The 22,432-nt window shown below is 41.2% G+C and overlaps 1 protein-coding gene across 1 annotated transcript; it reads left to right on the forward strand.

Moving 5' to 3' along the window:
* The first annotated feature begins 1,404 nt into the window (after window positions 1-1,404).
* On the forward strand, window positions 1,405-22,267 carry LOC136665944 (guanylate-binding protein 1-like). Its single transcript, XM_066643831.1, has 11 exons — window positions 1,405-1,518; window positions 4,306-4,512; window positions 6,942-7,069; window positions 9,655-9,764; window positions 10,031-10,233; window positions 12,372-12,611; window positions 17,824-18,104; window positions 18,192-18,404; window positions 19,391-19,493; window positions 19,578-19,771; window positions 20,846-22,267. The coding sequence occupies exons 2-11, from the start codon at window positions 4,311-4,313 to the stop codon at window positions 20,990-20,992; spliced, it is 1,821 nt and encodes a 606-aa protein (XP_066499928.1). The 5' UTR covers window positions 1,405-1,518; window positions 4,306-4,310; the 3' UTR covers window positions 20,993-22,267.
* The last annotated feature ends 165 nt before the right edge of the window (window positions 22,268-22,432 follow it).

Consider the following 22,432-nt stretch of genomic DNA (forward strand, 5'->3'; position numbering starts at 1 on the left):
AACACCACCAGCTCCGATGGAGTGGTCGCTGTGTTTCTGGCCAAAAGGGAGAAGAGTAATGGCCGCTGCTGGAGTGCTACAAGGCCTGCGTCTGCAATGCTCCAGGAAGCCCACGCCGGAAAGCACCGCACATCAGTGACATACTCCCAGCTATCTCCAGTCCATCTCCAGGGATACGTAAGGTCACATGGTTTAGTTTCTTTCATAGCTCAGGAGATTGGTGCTGAATGCTTTGCTGTGATAAACTATAGTACTTTTAGAATTTAATGTAATTATCATAGAGAAATTCACTCATATATTAATCTCCCTGCTCCCTCATATAGTGCTGTAATCCATTTCATTTTATGAATGTATAATCAATATTCATTATTTGATATTATTATTAATAAACCAGTTGTGTGATAAAACTAATCCTTGGTTATTTGTTTGTGTGTGTCCTATTCTTGTACGGAATTATTACTTCTAGTTCAGATTCAATTTCAGTGTCAAGAACCTACAGTGGGTCAATGAGCATAATTCATTAATAATAATTAATTCTAGTTAATTCTGTATATAATATGTAAAGTCATCCAACATTATGACTTACATGTCCAAGCTAAAATCGGACCAGTAAAGACACTACATATTACTTAATGGCTTCCAAACATGGAGCTTAACCAAATTAATTAAATAATTAATTATTCATCAAATAATAATTAATTATCACTGACTCCACTATGTAGTACTAATGCCGTCGCAACATGGGGTATAATTATTTTACTACAGTTCTTAGAGGTGATTTATTGAGCTTGTTTAATATCTCTGCATTACCTCCTTAACAACTCTGCCGTAGATTCTAAATATGTCTGCAATGGCTCCTTAAAATCTCTGCAATATCTGCATGACCCTGCAATAAATAATATTTATCTATTAATTTGTTTAATTCTATTTACATTTATAAATGTGTATATTTCTTGTCCATATGTAAATGAGGGGGTGTTTTTTCAGGCTTCAGCACTGATGACTTTACATTAGCAGCACATATGCTAACTCTTTATACTTAACATAAAATCAGCATGTGTTAAAAGCCTGTTTCTGTTTCATGAACAAACAAACACTGATAGCATAGTAAATATTTATAATAAACTAATAAAACATTGATGAAGTAATGATTCACAGTAGTGTATTTCTTCAGAAAAGCACTTTTCATTAAATCAGAAAAAAAATGACTTTACTTTATCACTTGATTTAGATCCTATCTCCTCTAGCTCTTCACCTTATAAAAGCTCAGTTTCAGTTTTATTCACTCAGCTCTCTTTCAGTTTCACTTGCTTTAGATCATTAGGTACTTTTCCACCCCCTGCTGCAGTGCTCCTCCCATCAACTTGCTCTACATCGTCTTCCTCTTCACTGCAGGGACATAATTCGCTGTAGACCCTCTGCACTGAGAGAGACTCTTATTCACACCAGACTTGTTTATAAAGCGAAGAGCGTTCTCTCTCGACTCCAACAGACAGAGACCTGTACAAACAACATACGGTAAGATTTAAGTATACATCAAACTATACATAACTCCTTTCTAAATTATTTTTACAAATATAACTTTTTTTCAAATGAGTTTTAATTAAATAAAGTAATTACATTACATTTTTATATATAGGACTCCATTCTATAGATCATCTGATTTTTAATGGTTTTAATATATTTAATATTTGTGTGACCATCCATAGTTTTATATTACTGAATTTGTATATGTTTGAGTTTATGTAATAATGTTCTTAAAGGTGATTTGATGAGCTTGTTTAATATATCTGCATTATCACCTTAACAAGTCTGCAGTAGATTATTAATGTCTGCCATGTAACATCTCTGCAGTTCCTTCTTAACATCTCTGAACCCCTTAACATATCTGCCTTGTCTCCAGTGGTGGATAGTACTGAAATTGATGGAATTCGTTATTGTACTTAAGTCGTTTTTTGTGTATCTGTATTTTGCGGAACTATTTTCATTTTGGGAGAATTTTTACTTTAACTCCGTTACAGTTCATACTTTCATACGTTAAATATCTTACTTTTTACTCAACGACATTATGAAAATCTGCTATTCTTTTGGTTTATGTGTGAATGGTATCGTAACATGTCTGAACAAATCTCCCAGCTTCAAAACAGGGTGACACACCCTCACACATTCAGTCACTCCTATAGTCACTTTTAAATCACCAATCCACCTACCAACATGTGTTTTTGGAGAGTGGGAGGAAACCGGAGCACCCGGAGGAAACCCATGCGGACACAGGGAGACCACACCACACTCCTCACAGACAGTCACCCGGAAGAAAACCCACGCAGAAACAGGGAGAACACACCACACTCCTCACAGACAGTCACGCAGAGTAAACCCACGCAGACACAAGGAGAACACACCACACTCCTCACAGACAGTCACCCGGAGGAAACCCACACAGACACAGAGAGAACACACCACACTCCTAACTGACAGTCACCCGGAGGAAACCCACGCAGACACAGAGAGAACACACCGCACTCCTCACAATCAGTCACACGGCGGAAACCCACGCAGACACAGAGAGAACACACCACACTCCTCACAGACAGTCACCTGGAGGAAACCCACAAAGACACAGAGAGAACACTTCACACTCCTCACAGACAGTCACCCAGAGGAAACCCATGCAGACACAGAGAGAACACTCCACACTCCTCACAGACAGTCACCTGGAAGAAACCCATGCAGACACGGAGAGAACACAACACACTTCTCACAGACAGTCACCCGGAGGAAACCCACGCAGACACAGGGAGAACACACCACACTCCTCACCGACAGTCAACCTGAGGAAACCCACGCAGACACAGAAAGAATACACCACACGCCTCACAGACAGTCACTCGGAGGAAACCCACGCAGACACAGGGAGAACACACCACACTCCTCACAGACAGTCACCTGGAGGAAACCCACGCAGACACGGGGAGAACACACTTCACTTCTCACATGCAGTCACCCAGAGGAAACCCACGCAGACACAGAGAGAACACACCACACACCTCACAGACAGTCACTCGGAGGAAACACACACAGACACAGAGAGAACACACCTCACAGACAGTCACCCAGAAGAAACCCACGCGGACACAGGGAGAACACACCACACTTCTTACAGACAGTCTCTTGGAGGAAACCCACGCAGACACGGGGAGAACACACCACAATTCTCACAGTCACCCGGAGGAAACCCACACAGACACAGAGAGAACACATCACACTCCTCACAGACAGTCACCTGGAGGAAACCCACGCAGACAGACAGAGAACACTCCACACTCCTCACAGACAGTAACCGGGAAGAAACCCACGCAGACACAGGGAGAACACACTACACTCCTCACAGACAGTCACCCGGAGGAAACCCACGCAGACACAGGGAGAACACACCACACTCTTCACAGTCACCCGAAGCGGGACTCAAACCCACAGCCTCCAGGTCCCAGGACCTATGCCACTGCACCACGATGCTGCCCTTGATAGATTCATTCTGAGCTAAAACAAGTGAATCTCAAGTTTCTGAGACAAAAACCGAGCAAGACGAAATGCAGACTTTTTATTTTAACTGTTGTGCATATTTGAGACTGTAAGTAATCACTTGTTTCAGTTTTTAGAACTGTTATGAATTAACAAAACGATTTGTAACGTTTAGTTAGAGTCAGCAATGACTACAATTTATTAATATAACATGGTTTACGGATCTGTAGATCAAATCAAATCAAATCAAATGTATTTGTATAGCGCCTTTTACAACTGACGTTGTCACAAAGCAGCTTCAGTTTCAGAACAGAACATTTAAATCAAAGCCAGATGTCATTAATCACTCCAAACCGAGGATGAGAATCAGTTACTGGTTTATTTAACAGTGTTTAACAATTAACAATGTAATTTAACACAAGATTTGGAGCAAGGTCAAAACCAGAAATATTGCAAAATCTGAAAATCAGTACAGTGAGATAAACAAATACAAAAGTCAAACCGAGTTTCTTGTTGGCTGCATAACAAACATCTCCCTAAACCCTATGTAGAGCACTGTGTATGTTATAAAATAACAGCTTCTGCACAAAAGTGTGTTTTATAAAACCATTTATATTCCTGTATAAGGTTCTTGCGAACAGGTTTAAGTTAAGGTTCATGGAAAAGAGCCACTATTGATGTAGTGTGCTCACCCAAACTTGGAATTAACCTGCCGTGCTGAAATTAGAGGTTTTAGCTGCTGTGCTACACTCCCTGTGTATTTAGGAATGTCTTGTCTTCCAGACACAATGGCATTTGAAGGCAGTTATGCTGAAATGTCTGCCCCGATTTGTCTCATCAATAACACGGAAGATGGAGGGCTGGTGGTGTGTGAAGAAGCGATGAAGATCCTGGATCAGATCACTCAGCCTGTGGTGGTGGTGGCAGTGGTGGGTCTGTATCGAACTGGAAAGTCCTACCTCATGAACCGACTGGCAAGAAAACAGAGAGGTGAGAGGTCATGGTGTATTATTAATAGTATTGAATGATATTATGGTGTGATATTAATATTAAGCTAATTCTAAGGTGACTGAGGTGGTTAAAAAAGCCACACAGTGACTAAGCCCCTGGAGTGGATGAGATTCACCTGGAGTTACTGAAGGCCCTCAATAGTATCTTGGCTGACATGTCTATACAATTTTGCATGCACCTCAGGAACAGTGCCTTTGGTGTGTTCTCCCTGTGTCTGCATGGGTTTGCTCCGGGTGACTGTCTGTGAGGAGTGTGGTGTGTTCTTCCTGTGTCTGCATGGGTTTCTTCTTGGTGACTGTCTGTGAGGAGTTTGGTGTGTTTTCCCCGTGTCTGCGTGGGTTTTCTCCTGGTGACTGTCTGTGAGGAGTGTGGTGTGTTCTCCCTGTGTCTGCGTGGGTTTCTTCCGGGTGACTTTCTGTTAGGAGTGTGGTGTGTTCTCCATGTGTCTACGTGGGTTTCCTCCTGGTGACTGTCTGTGAGGAGTGTGGTGTGTTCTCCCTGTGTCTGCGTGGGTTTTCTCCTGGTGACTGTCTGTGAGGAGTGTGGTGTGTTCTCCCTGTGTCTGCGTGGGTTTCTTCCGGGTGACTTTCTGTTAGGAGTGTGGTGTGTTCTCCATGTGTCTACGTGGGTTTCCTCCTGGTGACTGTCTGTGAGGAGTGTGGTGTGTTCTCCCTGTGTCTGCGTGGGTTTCTTCCGGGTGACTTTCTGTTAGGAGTGTGGTGTGTTCTCCCTGTGTCTGCGTGGGTTTTCTCCTGGTGACTGTCTGTGAGGAGTGTGGTGTGTTCTCCCTGTGTCTGCGTGGGTTTCTTCCGGGTGACTTTCTGTTAGGAGTGTGGTGTGTTCTCCATGTGTCTACGTGGGTTTCCTCCTGGTGACTGTCTGTGAGGAGTGTGGTGTGTTCTCCCTGTGTCTGCGTGGGTTTCTTCCGGGTGACTTTCTGTTAGGAGTGTGGTGTGTTCTCCATGTGTCTACGTGGGTTTCCTCCTGGTGACTGTCTGTGAGGAGTGTGGTGTGTTCTCCCTGTGTCTGTGTGCGTTTCTTCTGGGTCACTTTCTGTTAGGAGTGTGGTGTGTTCTCCCTGTGTCTGTGTGGGTTTCCTCCTGGTGACTGTCTGTGAGGAGTGTGGTGTGTTCTCCCTGTGTCTGCGTGGGTTTCTTCCGGGTGACTTTCTGTTAGGAGTGTGGTGTGTTCTCCATGTGTCTACGTGGGTTTCCTCCTGGTGACTGTCTGTGAGGAGTGTGGTGTGTTTTCTCTGTGTCTGCATGTGTTTCCTCCAGGTGCTCCGGTTTCCTCCCACGCTTCAAAAACACATGTCGGTAGGTGAGTTGGAGACTCAAAAGTGTCCGTAGGTGTGAGTGAATGTGTGAGTTTGTGTTGTCCTGTGAAAGACTGGCGCCCCCTCCAGGGTGTGTTCCCACGTTGTGCCCAGTGATTCCAGGTAGGCTCCGGACCCAACGCCGCTCTGAACTGGATAGGGGTTACAGACAATGTACAAATGACACAAATGACCATAAATAACAGATTTCAAAACTATTGGTACCAAAGTTTCAGCATATTGTATAGGATCTCATGGTGAGAACAGTATCACTCAGCCTCTGTCTGTAGTGTGCAACAAAGTTGGAAGACACTTATGGAGGGATCTCGACCACTTTTTCCTCCAGAATATTTTCAATTCATTCAGATTATTTGTCTGAGACCAGATTTTCATCTCTGTGCAAGATCCACTGCAATCCCTAGATTTGCAGTTGACATCATATCTTTGTTGACTTTCACATCTGATTTGACCAATGACCAAATGGTCAGCCCAGTTTCATCCTCTGACAGAGGGAACCAGATATTTGATCTGAAATATTCTAGAATCAAATGGAATTCATTACATAACTGACCCTAAAAAGTGTACTGGCAGCAACACAGCTACGAGACAAAAGATCCACCCCCCTGATGTACTGTGGGTAAAAGAGGTGCTCCTTTATATTTTTCCCTTGCCTTTACTAAATGTGACAATGCTTTGCATGTAAAGATAACTCAATGTTTGTCTTGTCTAAACACCCACAAGTCCAGTTGTGATTCCAGTGTTGCTTAACTGACTGAAGGGTCACTGGTTTAATCCTCAGAACTGACATTAAAACTGGCTGTGGGTGGAGTAAAGGGATTAAACAGCAGACTTCCACAATCCAAAAACACATGCTGGTTGGTAGGTGGAGTGGCTGTTCAAAATTTGTGAGTGAGTGTGTGAGTGACTGGGTGAATGTGTGTAATGGTCCACAGGTGTAAGTGTATGAGTGGGTGAGTGCTTTCTCCAGAGTGTGGTCCTGCCTTGTGCACTGGGTGTGCTCTGGACCAACTGTGACCCTGATCAGGATGAAGTGTTTAATTAATATTATTATTTACTTTATTCTCATTTTCAGGTTTTGCTCTGGGCAGCACCATTGAGTCCAAGACTAAAGGAATCTGGATGTGGTGTGTGCCTCACCCTCAGAAAAAAGACCACACTCTGGTGCTGCTGGACACTGAAGGACTGGGGGATGTGGACAAGGTGGGGACAGAAATCCTACAAAGTATTTAAAATATATGTAAAACATCATTCCGTTTTTTCTCCAATTGTTTTTTCTTCCTGTTACTAAACAGCCATAACACTGACCCACACAGGCCTGGAGACATCAAATATACTGTACTAAACCTATTGTAAATTTAGCCACACCCACACACAACAGATCATACTCTATGGAGCATACACTTGTTTAATTTAGGAATTACAGAGCAGTTTGTTTGTTGTGCCTTTAGGGCAACTCAGAAAATTGATGTGTTAGAAAAAAGTTAAAACCGAAATGTGACAATATTCCAAACATACTGCTTGTAGGCAGTGGAGCAAACCACTGTGAGGCATCTAAAAGCGAATGCAATATTTCAAAACCCAAAAAATGGAAGTATTTCAATAATTATTACTATGTATTATTTAAAATGTATATAGTTATATTTACAATGCATATTTTCACCACTGTGTGGGTTGTCATAGGTCCCCAAAACTCAGCTGAAGATTGGGAAGGCTGTTTTCAGCCACTACAGCCTAAATCTCCAGAGCCGTTTGCACAAAACACCTTAAGTTAAGATTTTTCTTAAAGTCCAAATGAAGGTTTCCTTAAGATAATATTATGGTTGCACAAAAAAGTATTTTCCTTTAAGGTTTCCTAAGAATGTTCACTTTTGTACTTACAATTTTGTCCTTATCTTTGTCTTATCATTTAAAGAATTAATTAAAGTTCATTAAACCATTTCACAAAACACCTTAGCAACCAAATTAAGAAAAAAAAAAAAGGTACAGCTGATTCTGTCTTAACCGCAAGTTAAGTTTATGTAGTTTATGGCGATAAATGAACGTATCCCGAGGAGAGGTTTTCCAGGTGAAAACACAGGATACATTTAATAATGATTATTCATTCATTCAGTATCTGTAACCCTTATCCAGTTCAGGGTCACGGTGGGTCCACAGCCTACCTGGAATCACTGGGCTCAAGGCGGGAATACATCCTCGAGGGGGCGCCAGTTTTTCACAGGGCAACACACACACTCACAGGCACACACACACACACACACACACACACACATTCACTCACACGCTCACACTTATGGACACTTTTGAGTCAACAATCCACCTACCAAAGTGTGTTTTTGGGGCGTGGGAAGAAAGCGAAGCACCCGGAGGAAACCCATGCAGACACAGAGAGAACACACCACACTCCTCACAGACAGTCACCCGGAGCGGGAATCAAACCCAAATGAGAACATGAGCACAGGCAAGAACACAAGAACACAAGTACAGACAAGAACACAAGAACACAAGCACAGACAAGAACATGAGAACAAAAGCACAGACAAGAACATGAGAACAAAAGCACAGACAAGAACATGAGAACACGAGGACAGACAAGAACACGCGAACATGAGCACAGACAAGAACACATGAACACAAGCACAGACAAGAACACGAGCACAGACAAGAACACGAGAACACGAGCACAGACAAGAACACGAGAACACAAGCACAGACAAGAACACACGAGGACAGACAAGAACACGAGAACAGACAAGAACATGAGGATACAAGCACAGTCAAGAACATGAGAACACGAGGACAGACAAGAACACACAGTTGACAAAGATTTAGTGCATACTTGTCCCCCGGCCTCCGCATTTCTTCTTTTGATTTCAGAAAGATGAGTTTCCTGACAGTGATGTCATTTCAAGAAAAAAGAAAATAAGAAACTTTAATTGATTTAGTTACAATCTGTAATTAGCCAATTTAAAAAGCCACTGAGGCACTAGCTAGAATAGCGTTATGTAGCAGAGGAACACCGATTATTGATGAAGGTAAAGGAAGCTGCTGAAAAAGCCAGTTATGTTCATGCATTAAACTCTGCAGTATTTAGCGGCAGACTGAAGTGATGTTTATGTTCTTTCCTGAAGTTATGACTAAGGATACCTTCATAACACAGTTTTGTTTTTCTACCCGTAGCTGTATATTCACCATTTAGTTTTTTCTAAAATCAGCAGTTCCTTGTGGCTTTGCTTAATCTGTACCTAGTCAAAGAAATGTGCTGCTATGAGGCAATAACCTCAGACCTCCTGGTTACATCTTAGTCTCCTAATTAATCATTCATCTCTAGTGAACTCTGTGAAGATTTTTGTGCTGCATTTATATAAGAAAGGTTATTATTATTATTATTATTATTTTTTTTTTTTTATTATTATTAACAATTCATAGACAATTTTTATAGTTAACCTTTCAAGAAGAGCTTCTTATTTACAGTGTCAGCTTGGCAAAATAAGAGCTTCCTGAAAATACACAGAAACTTAGAATCTATACAAAATGTAAAGAAAGTGACAAGAAAGACAACAGAGAACACTTACAAAACCAAACACTAAGACAACAACAAAACTAAAAAGGCATCAGTGTACATCAGTCTCACAACAGCTGCATTTATCATTTTAAATGTTTGCAACAGTAATTTTACAGGCCAAAGGATACATTTATCAAATTTAATAGTTTTTGCAGTGAGTTCCAGTGTTTGGTTGCATCTAAATGAAATGAAGACCAAAGACATATATGTTGTGTGTTTTTAGGGAGATGAGAAACATGATGTCTGGATCTTCTGTATGGCTGTTCTCCTCAGCAGCACTCTGGTCTACAACAGCTTAGGAACGATTGATAACACAGCACTGGAGAAACTACAGTATCCTTAATCTCACACACACACACACACACACACACACACACACACACACACAGCACTTTGGTCAAGGAAAACAGCGCTGGTGACTCTCTTCCCAGTGACTTGTGATTGGTTTATAATTGTACTGAAGTTCAGTAGGAGACTTACTATCGTGCAACACTGCAACATAACAACACAGCTACTTCTTGGCTTCCATCTTCATGGCTTTGCATGTCTTCTTTTTAATCAAAATGCAAAGATTTTTCCTGAATAAAGTTTTTACACAGCTATGTGACGAAGCTGACGGAGCACATTAAAGTGAGCTCACAACCCAAAGGTAAAGAGGAAATGTACAACACATCCACAGAGTTCATGAGAGTCTTTCCCTCCTTCGTTTGGACGGTGAGAGACTTCACTCTGGAGCTTGAAATAGATGGAAAACCCATCACAGCAGATGAATACCTGGAGAACGCTCTCAATATCAAACCAGGTAACTATTATATATATATATATATATATATATATATATATATATATATATATATATATATATGTAAAACCTTGGCCAGATTATATCTCTCTATCTATGTAGACTCATAATTAAATAATTGCATAAATTCTTATTTTGTCCAGAATATAATTAATACATTTACATGCTATAGGGTAATCAGATCCTGGGAAATCTCCAGGTTAACATGAACTGATCAATAATCAGATTTCTACTTTGTAACCAGCCAGTGATCTCACAGAAATGGTGACATAAGGGATTAGTATAGTTTCTAATCTTATGCAGTGCTGCCCTTTATGCATCTATCGCTACACTGCTGCAGAGACAGAAACCTGTTTCTTTTCATCAAGACAGTGTTCTTGGACCCAGCATACACTCTCTCAGGTTATGATTTTTGTGCATGTACATGTTCTACACTCTCTCCAGTTATAGTACTTTGGTTCATGGACAGACCAAGAAATCAGGGTAAGGGTACATATGCACTGAGAAATCCAATGACTGAGCTACAATTCAGCTCTATTTATTGGATTTTTAACTGAATTTCTAGGACTTAGAGCAATCTAAGACATTAGAGAATACTTAAATATTAGAGATTTAATACCAATTAAATAATGAGAATAACTGCAGAATTCAGATTATCATCTGATTATTAAGTGCATGAAAATGCATTCATTGACTGTACTTTAAATTCCCCCATTCTTTGATTCTTGTGGTGCAAAATCTTGGTGTAAATCCTGAGTGTGTGATATATACAACTCGCTTTGTGCATTTGACTTTGGCTATGGGTAGACCTGCTTTGTATTTGACAGCCTGTGTTTGACCCCTGCCTGTCCAGACAAAGATTTACTATTTGACATATATAGTGCTGGGTGCCACAGTGCTTCACCCAATGCTTCAGAGAGAGTAAGTGAGCCATCACTGGGTCCACAGTGTCACCCAATGTTCAGGAGAGTGTCAGCAAGTCTGTAATATATCCCCCAGTTCACCACCCAGAGATTCAGAGAGCATTGCAGCTGCTTCTACTGCATTGTTTCCTCATGGAGATGCTTCCCCTGCACCAACTCCCTGTGCAGTCTTTCCTCCAGTATTGGACACAGCTGCTGCTCCTGTACCAGGTTCTTTTTCAGCTCGTCTAGTGCCAGCTCCTTATGCAGCTTCTCACTTTAGCCCACTGGCCCCTGGCTCAGCATATAATTTTACCTCTTTGCTTCCTGCTCTGGCCCTTGTGGACAGACCCCCTCCTGCCCCTGGTTCTGTGGTTCAGTCTGCTCCTGGTTTCTAGGATTTGGCCCCCTTTTTCCCCATTTCAGGGCAGGCACAAACACTGGTTTTGTTCCTGCTCCCTCTTTGCTATGTGGACTATCCTCCTTTTCAGGGGCCCCACCTGTTTTGGCCATGCTTCCCCAAGGTCCCTGTTTTTTCCCTGTTTTGCACTTTGGGAGCAAGGCCTTGGACCTGGACTGTACAATTACTCACTGGGAATGGTTCAGTGCTGCTCCAGCTCCCTCCTGGCTCTACCCCTGGGCAATTACTCATACCTTCAGCTACTCAACAGTGGAGCCTGTAGCTTGTGTCTTCTGCTGCTCAGATGTTTATCCTGAAAGAAAGTGTCCAGGAATGACCCTGTGTCTCCTCTTGAGTTTGAGTGGAGGTCTCAGTGGCGTCTCATGCTGGGCTGAGTGCTGAGATAATAACACAGCTGACCTAAAGTCAGAGCTCCACAGTTTCTCACAAGTACTCATTACCACCTGTCTCGATACTGTGTCCACATTTGTCTGAAACTGTTCTGCTGGTGATTTTCAGGAGAATATCTATGATCAGAGCAATAATGATGTCCTGACAAATTAAACAAATTAAATCAAGCAAAACTATTTAATGTTTCTGTATCTAAGACCTTCTGCATTAAGAATTTCTATATGATATTTACTTGAAAGGGAACTGATCTCAGTAAATCAGGTGCTAATGTTTAATGATATTAAGAAAAAATGCTGTAAACAATCAAAATGGTCTACCACTGCAGATGTACCTTTACCTTTTCACTTAATGAGAGATCACTGAAAGATCTTGAAATGCCATTAAACATGATAATAATTGTTTTTTTTCCCTTATTTAATTAAAAGGAGACAGCCGAAATGATGGAAGATACAAGACGAGGAGCAATTTGCGAGATTTCTTCGCTGTTCGTAAGTGTTTTGTGTTTGAGCGTCCTGCAACTTCTAAGAAGATGAAGAAAATGGAGATGCTGAGCGATGATGACCTGGAAGAGGATTTTGTAAAGGAGGCGAAAGAATTTTGTTCTTACGTCTACAGCAGTGCTAAAGCCAAAACCATGAGGGGAGGCATGAGGCTCACCGGAAGAAGTGAGTACATGAATTAATTATCAAAAGCACTTAAAATACACATCCAATACATGTCAAATATACACATCAACTACAGGAAAAATACACATATCAAGTATCTGTCAAATACAGATGAAATTAAAATTAAAATCAAATATTTATACATGTATTAATTTACTTGTCCTCCAAGTGTGTAGTTTTGGATACAAGGTTTTGTTCCTACAGTTGAGAAGTTCAAATTAACCTTTTGGAATGATATGCATTTTAGCTCAAATGGCTTCAATGTTTAACACTACAATGTTATACTGAGAGCTCTGCTCTGGATGACTGTCTGTGAAGAGTGTGGTGTGTTCTCTCTGTGTCTGCGTGGGTTTCCCCTGGGTGACTGTTTGTGAGGAGTGTGGTGTGTTCTCCCTGTGTCTGCGTGGGATTCTTCCGGGTGACTGTCTGTGGGGAGTGTGGTGTGTTCTCCCTGTGTCTGCGTGGGTTTCCTCCGGGTGCTCCGGTTTTTTCGCACAGTCCAAAAATACACAGTGGTAGGTAGATTGGCGACTCAAAAGTGTCCGTAGGTGTGAGTGAATGTGTGTGTGTGTGTGTCTGTGTTGCCTTGTGAAGGACTGGCACCCCCTTTAGTGTGTATTGCCCCCTTGCGCCCAATGATTCCAGGTAGGCTCTGGACCCACTGCGACCCTGAACTGGATAAGGGTTACAGATAATGAATGAACGAATGAACAATTGAATGTTTAAAACAAGATAGAACTAGTCCACTTTAAAGGCTACAATTTATAATTGAACAGACACTAGAGCCAATAGTACCCCAAATGTTTTTTTAAGAAAACATGATGGAACAATGTCCAATATAGATGTAGCAGGCTTCATGATGGCCACAATATCAGTCAGAAGGGACAAAGGGATTGGGTCAAACTGAGACAAAAAGGTAGAGTGAGCTGGCAGTGCAAAAGCCTCGTAGTCTTTTGAGGGAATTGCTGATCTGATTGATTGAATTTTATCAGCAAAAAAGGTAAGACATTTCTCACATGATTCAGGGGATTCTTCAATATAAGGAGTGTCTGCCAGATTTAAACACAGGTTCATCATAAAAAACAGGGCCCTAGGATGTTTTGAGTGGGTAGAGACCAATTCTGAAAAATGTTTGGCTCTGGCTGATTTAACAGAGAGCTGGAACTTTGCCAGAGTGTCTCTATATATTTCATATGAGATTTGGAGCTTATCTTGTTTCAGGTTTCGCTCTGCTACCTAACATCACAGCATATGTTAGGTAGCTAACCCTAACCCTAACCCGCTCAACTACCTAACAGAGTGTGTTTCAGGATTAAACCAAGACTTTTTAGCTTTAGTCTTTCTCGGTCTGAGTGGAGCTAGGTCTTCCACATTCAGACCCAAAGAAGAACGTTCATTAGCTCTGTAAAAAGGTGAAGCTAAATAGACATCAATGAACAAACGGGAAAGGAGTTTAATATATGAGGATGAGTATTACAATGTATTTTAGATGATGACAATAAGAGTGCTGAATCAAAAACAACAGGTCTATGATCTGAAAGTCAGATATCCTGTATTTCCACATGACATACTGAGAAGCCTGATGAGAACTGAAGCCTGATGAAGGTCAGGAATGTGTTCATGCTGATGAGTAGGACTAGTCACAGACTGGAGAAGGTTAAAAGAGTTCATTAGGTTTTTAAATTCTGTATCCAATGACTTAGAGGGTCAGCAGACATGAATATTAAAATCACCAAGGATCAAAAGAGAATCTGTAGTAGGAATAATCAGAGATAAAAAGTCTAAAAATTCTTGTATAAATTCAGTGTTGCATTTAGACACAGTGTAAGGAAGATAGTAATTCCACTTTGAATATCTGAACCTCAAAACACCAGGATTAACTGGCATTTAAAGTGAGAGTTGAAGGAGGACACCAGTCCTCCACCTCTGCCAGCCTCCCGTGGTGTATTCAAACATGAAACGTTGAGAGGAGTCAATTCATGGAAAGAAGATGAATAAGCTGGTCTCCTCCTATGAGTGATGTCACAATGCAGGCTACAAATACTGACAGGTAAGGACAGGTGAAACCATGGGTTGAAAGGACAGTTTCCCCCAGAACTCTTACTGCACGCCTGCATCATAGTAGACTGTATTGATAAAAGAGTCTCCCGGCCATAAGAGAGAGCAGATGAGGCAGTAGGTGCAAAAACAGAAAAAGTTAAGTAAATAATCACCGTGGCCATAGTGGATATGGCTGAGAAGTGACGTGCTGCCATGGAACACACCGGCGCCATCTTGCCTCCCCAACCGATTTAAATGGATATAATGGAACAGTTTATAACAGTGGATTCAAGATGGTTGAAAAGCTATAGTGCTAGGTTCAGCTCTTAAGGTGGAACTGAGAATTAAAGAAGCTGGCTAACGCCAATAACACTCTTAAATGGATATATGTAAGGTGGAATGAAATGTATGACAACAAAAATTATGGATAAGATCTGCCTCCTAAACGACATTTATGGTGGAAGGGAAAATCAATAAGTAACACCAGCCTTGTCTAGTTGAAGTATTTAAGGTGGATTTGGACAGTAAAGGCTTGTAAATGCAGGGAAATGGCAGCCGCATGTTCACTTTTTTGGTGTAAGTAGATGTTTTACTGAAACATAGAATACTTTTCTGTGTAAATATGTCGATTATGGCACATTCTTAGTTCTTAAACTCGTCTCTAGCCTGGTCGAGCTTCATGTCTGGGGAGGAGGGGGTGGAGGCAGACAGCTCTCTCCATTGTTTTGAACCTGAATTAAAATTCAGATTTTAAATGCTTGGTGTCAACATTACAGATTGCTCCTTTAAAAACAAGGAAACAAGGGAAAATTGCAGCTTTTACTCTTCCCCTTGGTCATTGTAAAGAAGGATGGGTCTATGCCAATCTGCTGATTATCTGTGATTGAATGCCATCAAGAAGAAGGTTGCATATTTTCTTCTACTTATTGAAGAGTCTTTGAATTCCTTGAATGGGACAAAATGGTTCTGCACTCTTGATTTAGCCAATGATAACAACAGAGTAGACATGATGGAAAAGGATAGGTTTGAAAGAAATTTTTGCAAAACTATATAATGTTATTGGGTGTAGTTTGTGTTGTGCAATGCTTCTGGAACTTTCCAACAACTTATGGAGTTCATTTTTAATTGATCAACATTTATAATTAATTTTGCTGTATCAGAAATATGTGGTCATATTCTCTTCCACATTTCAACATCATCTACTTTGCCTGGACCTGGTCGTATCCTGTTTTGATCAATATAATCTTAAAGTCAAGCTCAGCAAATGCTCATTCATTTAGTCTTAGGTGTCATACTTGGGTCAAAATCAGAAACACCTCTGACCAGCAAATAGCAAGTATGTCAGGTGAAATGAAATACAAGATTTAATTTATTACAGTACAGAAAGTCCATGGACACATGCAGTAAGTCTCAGCTCATCTGGAAAGGCTGTATTCAGCCTCATAAACATCAGTGAGGGTCAGGGGCTGGTGTTGGTAATTAATTCTGGATCACATGCACCACTCCAACTCATCCCATAGCACTCCAGAAAACTCAGTTCCACTGTTCCATGTACAAATCCTATCTGTGTCTCTGATGGAATCATTGGGATTGGACTCATGTGCAGCCACACTGATACAAGTTGTGATACAAACTGTATGGGCAGTGGGTGAACCTTTGAATAACTGAAATCAATATGTGTTTTCTACAATATATTGGACATATAAGGGGGTTGGACAATGAAAGTGAATCACCTGGTTTTAGACCACAATAATTTTTTAGTATGGTGTAGGGCCTCCCTTTACGGCCAATACAGCATCAATTTTTCTTGGGAATGACATATACAAGTCCTGCACAGTGGTCAGAGGGATTTGAAGCCATTCTTCTTGCAGGATAGTGGCCAGGTCTCTACGTGATGCTGGTGGAGGAAAACGTTTCCTGACTCACTCCTCCAAAACACCCCAAAGTGGCTAAATAATATTTAGATCTGGTGACTGTGCAGGCCATGGGACATGTTCAACTTCACTTTCATGTTCATCAAACCAATCTTTCACCAGTCTTGCTGTGTGTATTGGTGCAGTGTCGTCCTGATACACGGCACCGCCTTCAGGATACAATGTTTGAACCGTTGGATGCACATGGTCCTCCAGAATGGTTCGTTAGTCCTTGGCAGTGACGCGCCCATCTAGCACAAGTATTGGGCCAAGGGAATGCCATGAAATGGCAACCCAAACCATCACTGATCCACCCCCATGCTTCACTCTGGGCATGCAACACTCTGGGTGGTACACTTCTTTGAGGCTTCTCCACACCGTAACTCTTCCAGATGTGGGGAAAACAGTAAAGGTGGACTCATCAGAGAACAATACATGTTTCATATTGTTAACATTATTATTATTATTAAGTAAACATTATTACTCTACACACAGAGCAAGAAGGACAACTTGTGACTGGTGCACTGTTCCAGCCACACTTCAGAAAATCCAGTCGAGAACGCAGCTTGCGTTCGATGAACAGCATTGCAGGGCTTTCCTTGGTTGTTGCATGGGGGTGTTGCGGTAGGCCAGGAGGAATGTATCTAGACGCTGTTGCACTGGTGTATTTCCTCTGGAAGATTTCAGAGCGTGCTCGAATGTTTGAACAAATCGCTACACTAAGCCATTGGAGGCAGGGTGGAATGGTGCTGATCGAATGTGTTTGACTCCATTGGTTTTCAGAAACGTGCTCAATTCTTCAGAGCAGAACAGAGGACCGTTGTCGCTTACAAGACCATGTGGAATGCCATAGCGATTAAAGAGTCCCTTAAGCAATTGGGTGGTTTTGCTGGATGTGATGCTATCCATGATGTGCACCTCAGCCCATTTGGAGTGTGCGTCCACTACGACCAAGTACATGTGCCCCTCAAATGGACCAGCAAAGTCCACATTCCGTTCCTAAGGACTGGATAGCCACTAATGCATCCATCACCTTTAATTTATTGACACCATTTAATTGTTTGGTAACTGAGGAGACTAAGTGCAGCAGGTTTGTGAGTGGAAATGTTGCCTGTTTTCCCTGTTTCACTTGTCTTCTCAGTTTCCTCTTCATGACAACCATAGGAGACAGGAGAATGTTGTTTACAATAATACTTCAGCTGTTCCTCTAAATAATTCATCAGCTACTCACACATTAATGCATTTGAACTGTGTTTCAGTGTTGGCCACTCTGGCTCAGACGTACGTGGATGCAGTCAGCAGTGGTCAGGTTCCATCTCTGGACAATGCTGTTGAGTCTTTGTCTCGGATCCAGAACAGTCGAGCAGTATCTGAAGCCGTAGACTTTTACCACAGTGAGATGATCAAAAAAGTCAAGTTCCCCACAGAGACTCAGCAGGAGCTTTCTGACCTTCACTCAGTCGTAGAGAAGGAGGCCATCAGCATCTTCATCAGAAACTCCTTCAACGACCTGGACCAGAAATACCAGAAGGAGCTGAAGGTACTAAATGTGGTGTTTTTTAAAAACTCAGATTGATGCAGGAAGGAGAATGAGCAGTAAATATTCCTCTCGTTCCATGGTGCGCAGACACAGTTGGAGCATGAGTATGGGGAGCTGTTTACACAGAATAAGGAGGAATCTCGTAAAAAGAGCAGGAGTGTTATCTCTCAAGTGTTCGGTCCTCTTGAGGAGGGCATCAGGGAGGGGGCTTATCTTCGCCCGGGAGGATACTCAAGGTTCTGCAGAGCCCTGGAGACAGCAAATCAAGAATACAAACTGAAGAAAGGACTAGGACTTATGGTGAGTCACATTTTAGACAAAACAATTTAATTGTATTATCATTTTACTGCATAAATCACATGACTGTATTAATCTCAGAAATTTCATTTTTCAGCAACGAATGACACAGAAGTCTCAACAAAAATATCAGTACACATTATACATTTTTATCCAGTGAGTACAAATAGATTAAAACAGCCTTTAGGTCAGACACTGACAGAGCAAGGTGAGTGCTGACAACTAGATGGAAAAAATTGACTGCACAATTTTCTGATATTAATCATGATTAGGGCATCACAGTGGAGCAGCAGGTGTCTCTGTCACAGCTCCGGGGTCCTAGAGGTTGTGGGCTCGAGTCCCACTCCAGGTGACTGTGTATAAGGAGTGTGGTGTGTTCTCCCTGTGTCTGCATGGGTTTCCTCCGGGTGACTGTCTGTGAGGAGTGTGGTGTGTTCTCCCTGTGTCTGCGTGGGTTTCCTCCGGGTGACTGTCTGTGAGGAGTGTGGTGTGTTCTCCTTGTGTCTGTGTGGGTTTCCTCTGGGTGACTCTCTGTGAGGAGGCTAAAGGTTTTAAAAATGGATATTTCAGTGTAAAGTAAAATAAATCAGTAGTTTGTATCACTAATACGTCAATGCAACAGTGTTATGGCCAAATTTGGTAACTTTACTTTTTTTAAAAGCTAATTAATAATGTTTTAAATTTCTGAGTGCATTAATGTGTTAATTATGACATCACATTACCACTTAGATTATTACCTGTTCCTCTCCTCACCTTAATTCCAGATTGTAAACTTTTCAGGAATCACTGAAATACCCCCTCCGTCCAGTTTAAGTTCAGTTTCTTTTGTGTGTGTCTGCTTTTCAGAGTGCTGGTTTCTTCTCTCCAGCTCCACATCCTTTCAGACCCAGAGTTATTTTTCTTAAAGTGGAAGGATGGACACAGACAGCTGTGGAAGGGTTCAGATCTAAAGCCAGTGTTGATTCATATTCTTCTTGTGTTTCTCTCAGAGTGAAGAGGTTCTGGCAGCTTATCTGATGGAGAAGAGTGAGGTTGGGAGCAGTATTCTGGCCACTGACTGCTCCCTTAGTGAAGCTGAGCAGAAGATACAGGGTAAAACAGAGGGAAAATGAGAGAGAACTTAGAAGAAAGATTGTATGGCTTTTTTGTAACTGTACCACTTTCTGTTTCCTGTAGTGGAAAAACTTCAGAGAGATGTTCTGGAGCAGAAGAATAAATGTTTAGAAGAACAGAAGAAAATCCAGGAACAGCAGATTCGGGATAGGCAGAAATCCTATGAGGAACATACAGCGCAGCTGATGAAGAAACTGGAAGAAGAGCGTGAACGCCACAGAGAAGAGATTCAGAGAACAATAGACGCTCAGTTTAAGGTGAGGTACTTTTAGTCCATTGTCAGCACTGCAGTGACTCTGATGGTGTCTGATGGTGATGACTCTGATGGTGGTGGTGTGTTAGTGTGTGTTGTGCTGGTGTAGAGTGGATCAGACACAGCAGTGCTGCTGGAGTTTTTAAACCCCTCAGTGTCTGGACTGAGAACAGTCCACCGACCAAAAACATCCAGCCGACAGCGTCCTGTGTCACTGATGAAGGACTAGAGGACGAGCGACACACACTGTGCAGCGACAGATGAGCTACTGTCTCTGACTTTACATCTACAAGGTGGACCAACGAGGGAGGAGTGTCTCACAGAGTGGACAGAGAGTGGACACAGTTTAAAAACGCCAGCAGCACTGCTGTGTCTGATCCACTCGCACCAGCACAACACACACTAACACACCACCACCACGTCAGTGTCACTGCAGCGCTGAGAATGATCCACCACCACATCACACCTGCTCTGTGGGGGTCCTGAACGCTGAGGAACAGGAGGAAAGGGGCCTAACAATGTATGCAGGGCAACCAATAAAATATCATCACTGTCCAAATAAAAACATGTGTGTGTGTGTGTGTGTGTGTGTGTGTGTGTGTGTTTGTGTGTGTGTGTGTGTGTGTATGGTTTACTGCAACATTTGAACACAGCAGCTGTCCTTCACACTGTGTGTAAATCTCATAATGAATGACCAATAAAAACACTCCAAAATTACTCTGAATATAATCCTTTTACATTCACTTCCACTGAAAATTAAGAAGTCATTTTTTTCCTTCTGTAAAGTTACTGTTTTGAAGATTCATGTTTTTCATTGGACAGTGGTGATATATATTAAGTATATACTTAAAAATATACAAAATAATGAGTTGTACAAAATGCAGAATAAATGTTACTAGAAAAGCAAATATATTTCTCTATCAGCTTCTGTACAGCAGCAGCTAGTTGTGGCACAGAGACAGAATCCTGAAAATACTGCATCATACACAGTAGAGATACATACAGTATTCAGATAGAGTTCTATCATATCCCACAGAAAAATAATCTACTGTTTCCTTCTTTTTTATTTTGTTTTCAGGAGCAGACACGGATAAAGATGGAAGGGTTTCTGAAGAAAAGTCAGGAGATGGAGAAGGAGATCAACAAACTCAAAAAAGAAGAGAACAAAGTAGAAAAGGGTTTTTTTCGGAGTGCGATTGACAAGTTTTGCAGTTGGTTTAAATAGATGTCACAACAATATCAAAACAAATGCAAAACCAAAATAAATAATGAATGGTGCTAGGGCTTTGACTCCAAGACTTCTGAACAATAAAAAAAGAATAATATACTTATAACTTCATTTCTGAGGTTAGATTTAGCCCATTCGGTCTGAGTTTATTACACCTCATTATTTTTAACCTAACAATTATACATTTTATAATATGCCTTCATAAGACAATGGAACATGCAGGGCTCAGGTCCTCATCTCAAAATATCTGCGGTGGCTACAGTCTGTGGAGTGATTTTTGTGTTGTAACGTTATATAAGGTTGTGTTATATGTAATCAAGTTATACATCATTTTACTACAGGCCAGTTTTAATCTCAGTGGAGGAAATGTCTTCAGATGTTTAGAGGATGTACAATAGTTTTACACTGTTTTCATTCATATCAGGTAATAATTACATTTAGGGTTTAAACCATTTAACTGCAGATATATGAGAGAGAGAGAGAGAGAGAGAGAGAGAGAGAGAGAGAGAGAGAGAGAGAGAGAGAGAGAGAGAGAGAACACAAATATCCTCAAGAGTAATTGTTTGGTTGAGTTTAAAAGCATTTCTAATATTTAATACTTGTGAAGATAAATAATGTCATGTGAAACTGAATTCTATGTTTTTGAGCTTTTTCTTTTGATCTTTTATGTTGAAACTCACACAATGTGGGGATCACACACAGAACACAGAGAAAACTAAACATAGAGACAATGTAGTCTCAGGGCTTTCTCTGAAGAGCAGCGATGTGGAAATATCACATTCATTGAGCAACAGATAAATCACTGGCTGTGAGAGTAGAGTTATTCAGATTGTTTACTTTCATCAACAAAGAGCATTTTAGCTGAGAGAATGTACAGTAAATTTCCTGTAGTGAGCTCCATCAATAAATCTATGTTCGTTTATATGCTTTGTGCTTCAGATTCAGATCCAATCTTTGACCAGAGTAGAGCAGTGAGGATATGTGGTTTTATCAGTGTGGAAGCAAACTGCTCTTTTTTATATAATGAAGAGGTAGAAAGTTACATTCTTCACTGTAAGAAAATGTTATTTTTTCATGTACAGCAAATTAACCTGTGTCCAGTAGCAACAGACAGCATCCATTCGTTCAGGGATCTATTTATGATAGATAGATGCATGCATGTAAAGGTTGTGTTTAAAAAATGGTCTGAGAATTGATACCAGCTGTGTTTTGTTACAGACTCACTTCTGATTTCTTTTGGTTTGCAAACTCTCCTTTGTACTATTTCACATTTCTTTGGTTTGAAAATGGATGACTGTGTAGATAAAGACTGAGTTTGTTGAACAGAAGCTCTTCTGAGCAAAGCTGTGTGTGTGTGTGTGATTTAAGTACATAAAACATGGTATAGCCAGATAAATTCCTGCCAAAACCCACAAGCACCCCCTGTTTATAGAAAGA

Source organism: Hoplias malabaricus, chromosome 14 (genome assembly GCF_029633855.1).
Source record: "Hoplias malabaricus isolate fHopMal1 chromosome 14, fHopMal1.hap1, whole genome shotgun sequence".
Classification (NCBI taxonomy): Eukaryota; Metazoa; Chordata; class Actinopteri; order Characiformes; family Erythrinidae; genus Hoplias; species Hoplias malabaricus.

Bases quoted from the DNA above. Each gene is read 5' to 3' on its own strand.
- LOC136665944 (XM_066643831.1), top strand. From the start codon at position 4,311: ATGGCATTTGAAGGCAGTTATGCTGAAATGTCTGCCCCGATTTGTCTC. The intron at 7,070-9,654 runs GTGGGGACAGAA...GTGTGTTTTTAG, and splicing joins GACTGGGGGATGTGGACAAG to GGAGATGAGAAACATGATGT. The intron at 9,765-10,030 runs GTATCCTTAATC...GTTTTTACACAG, and splicing joins ACAGCACTGGAGAAACTACA to CTATGTGACGAAGCTGACGG.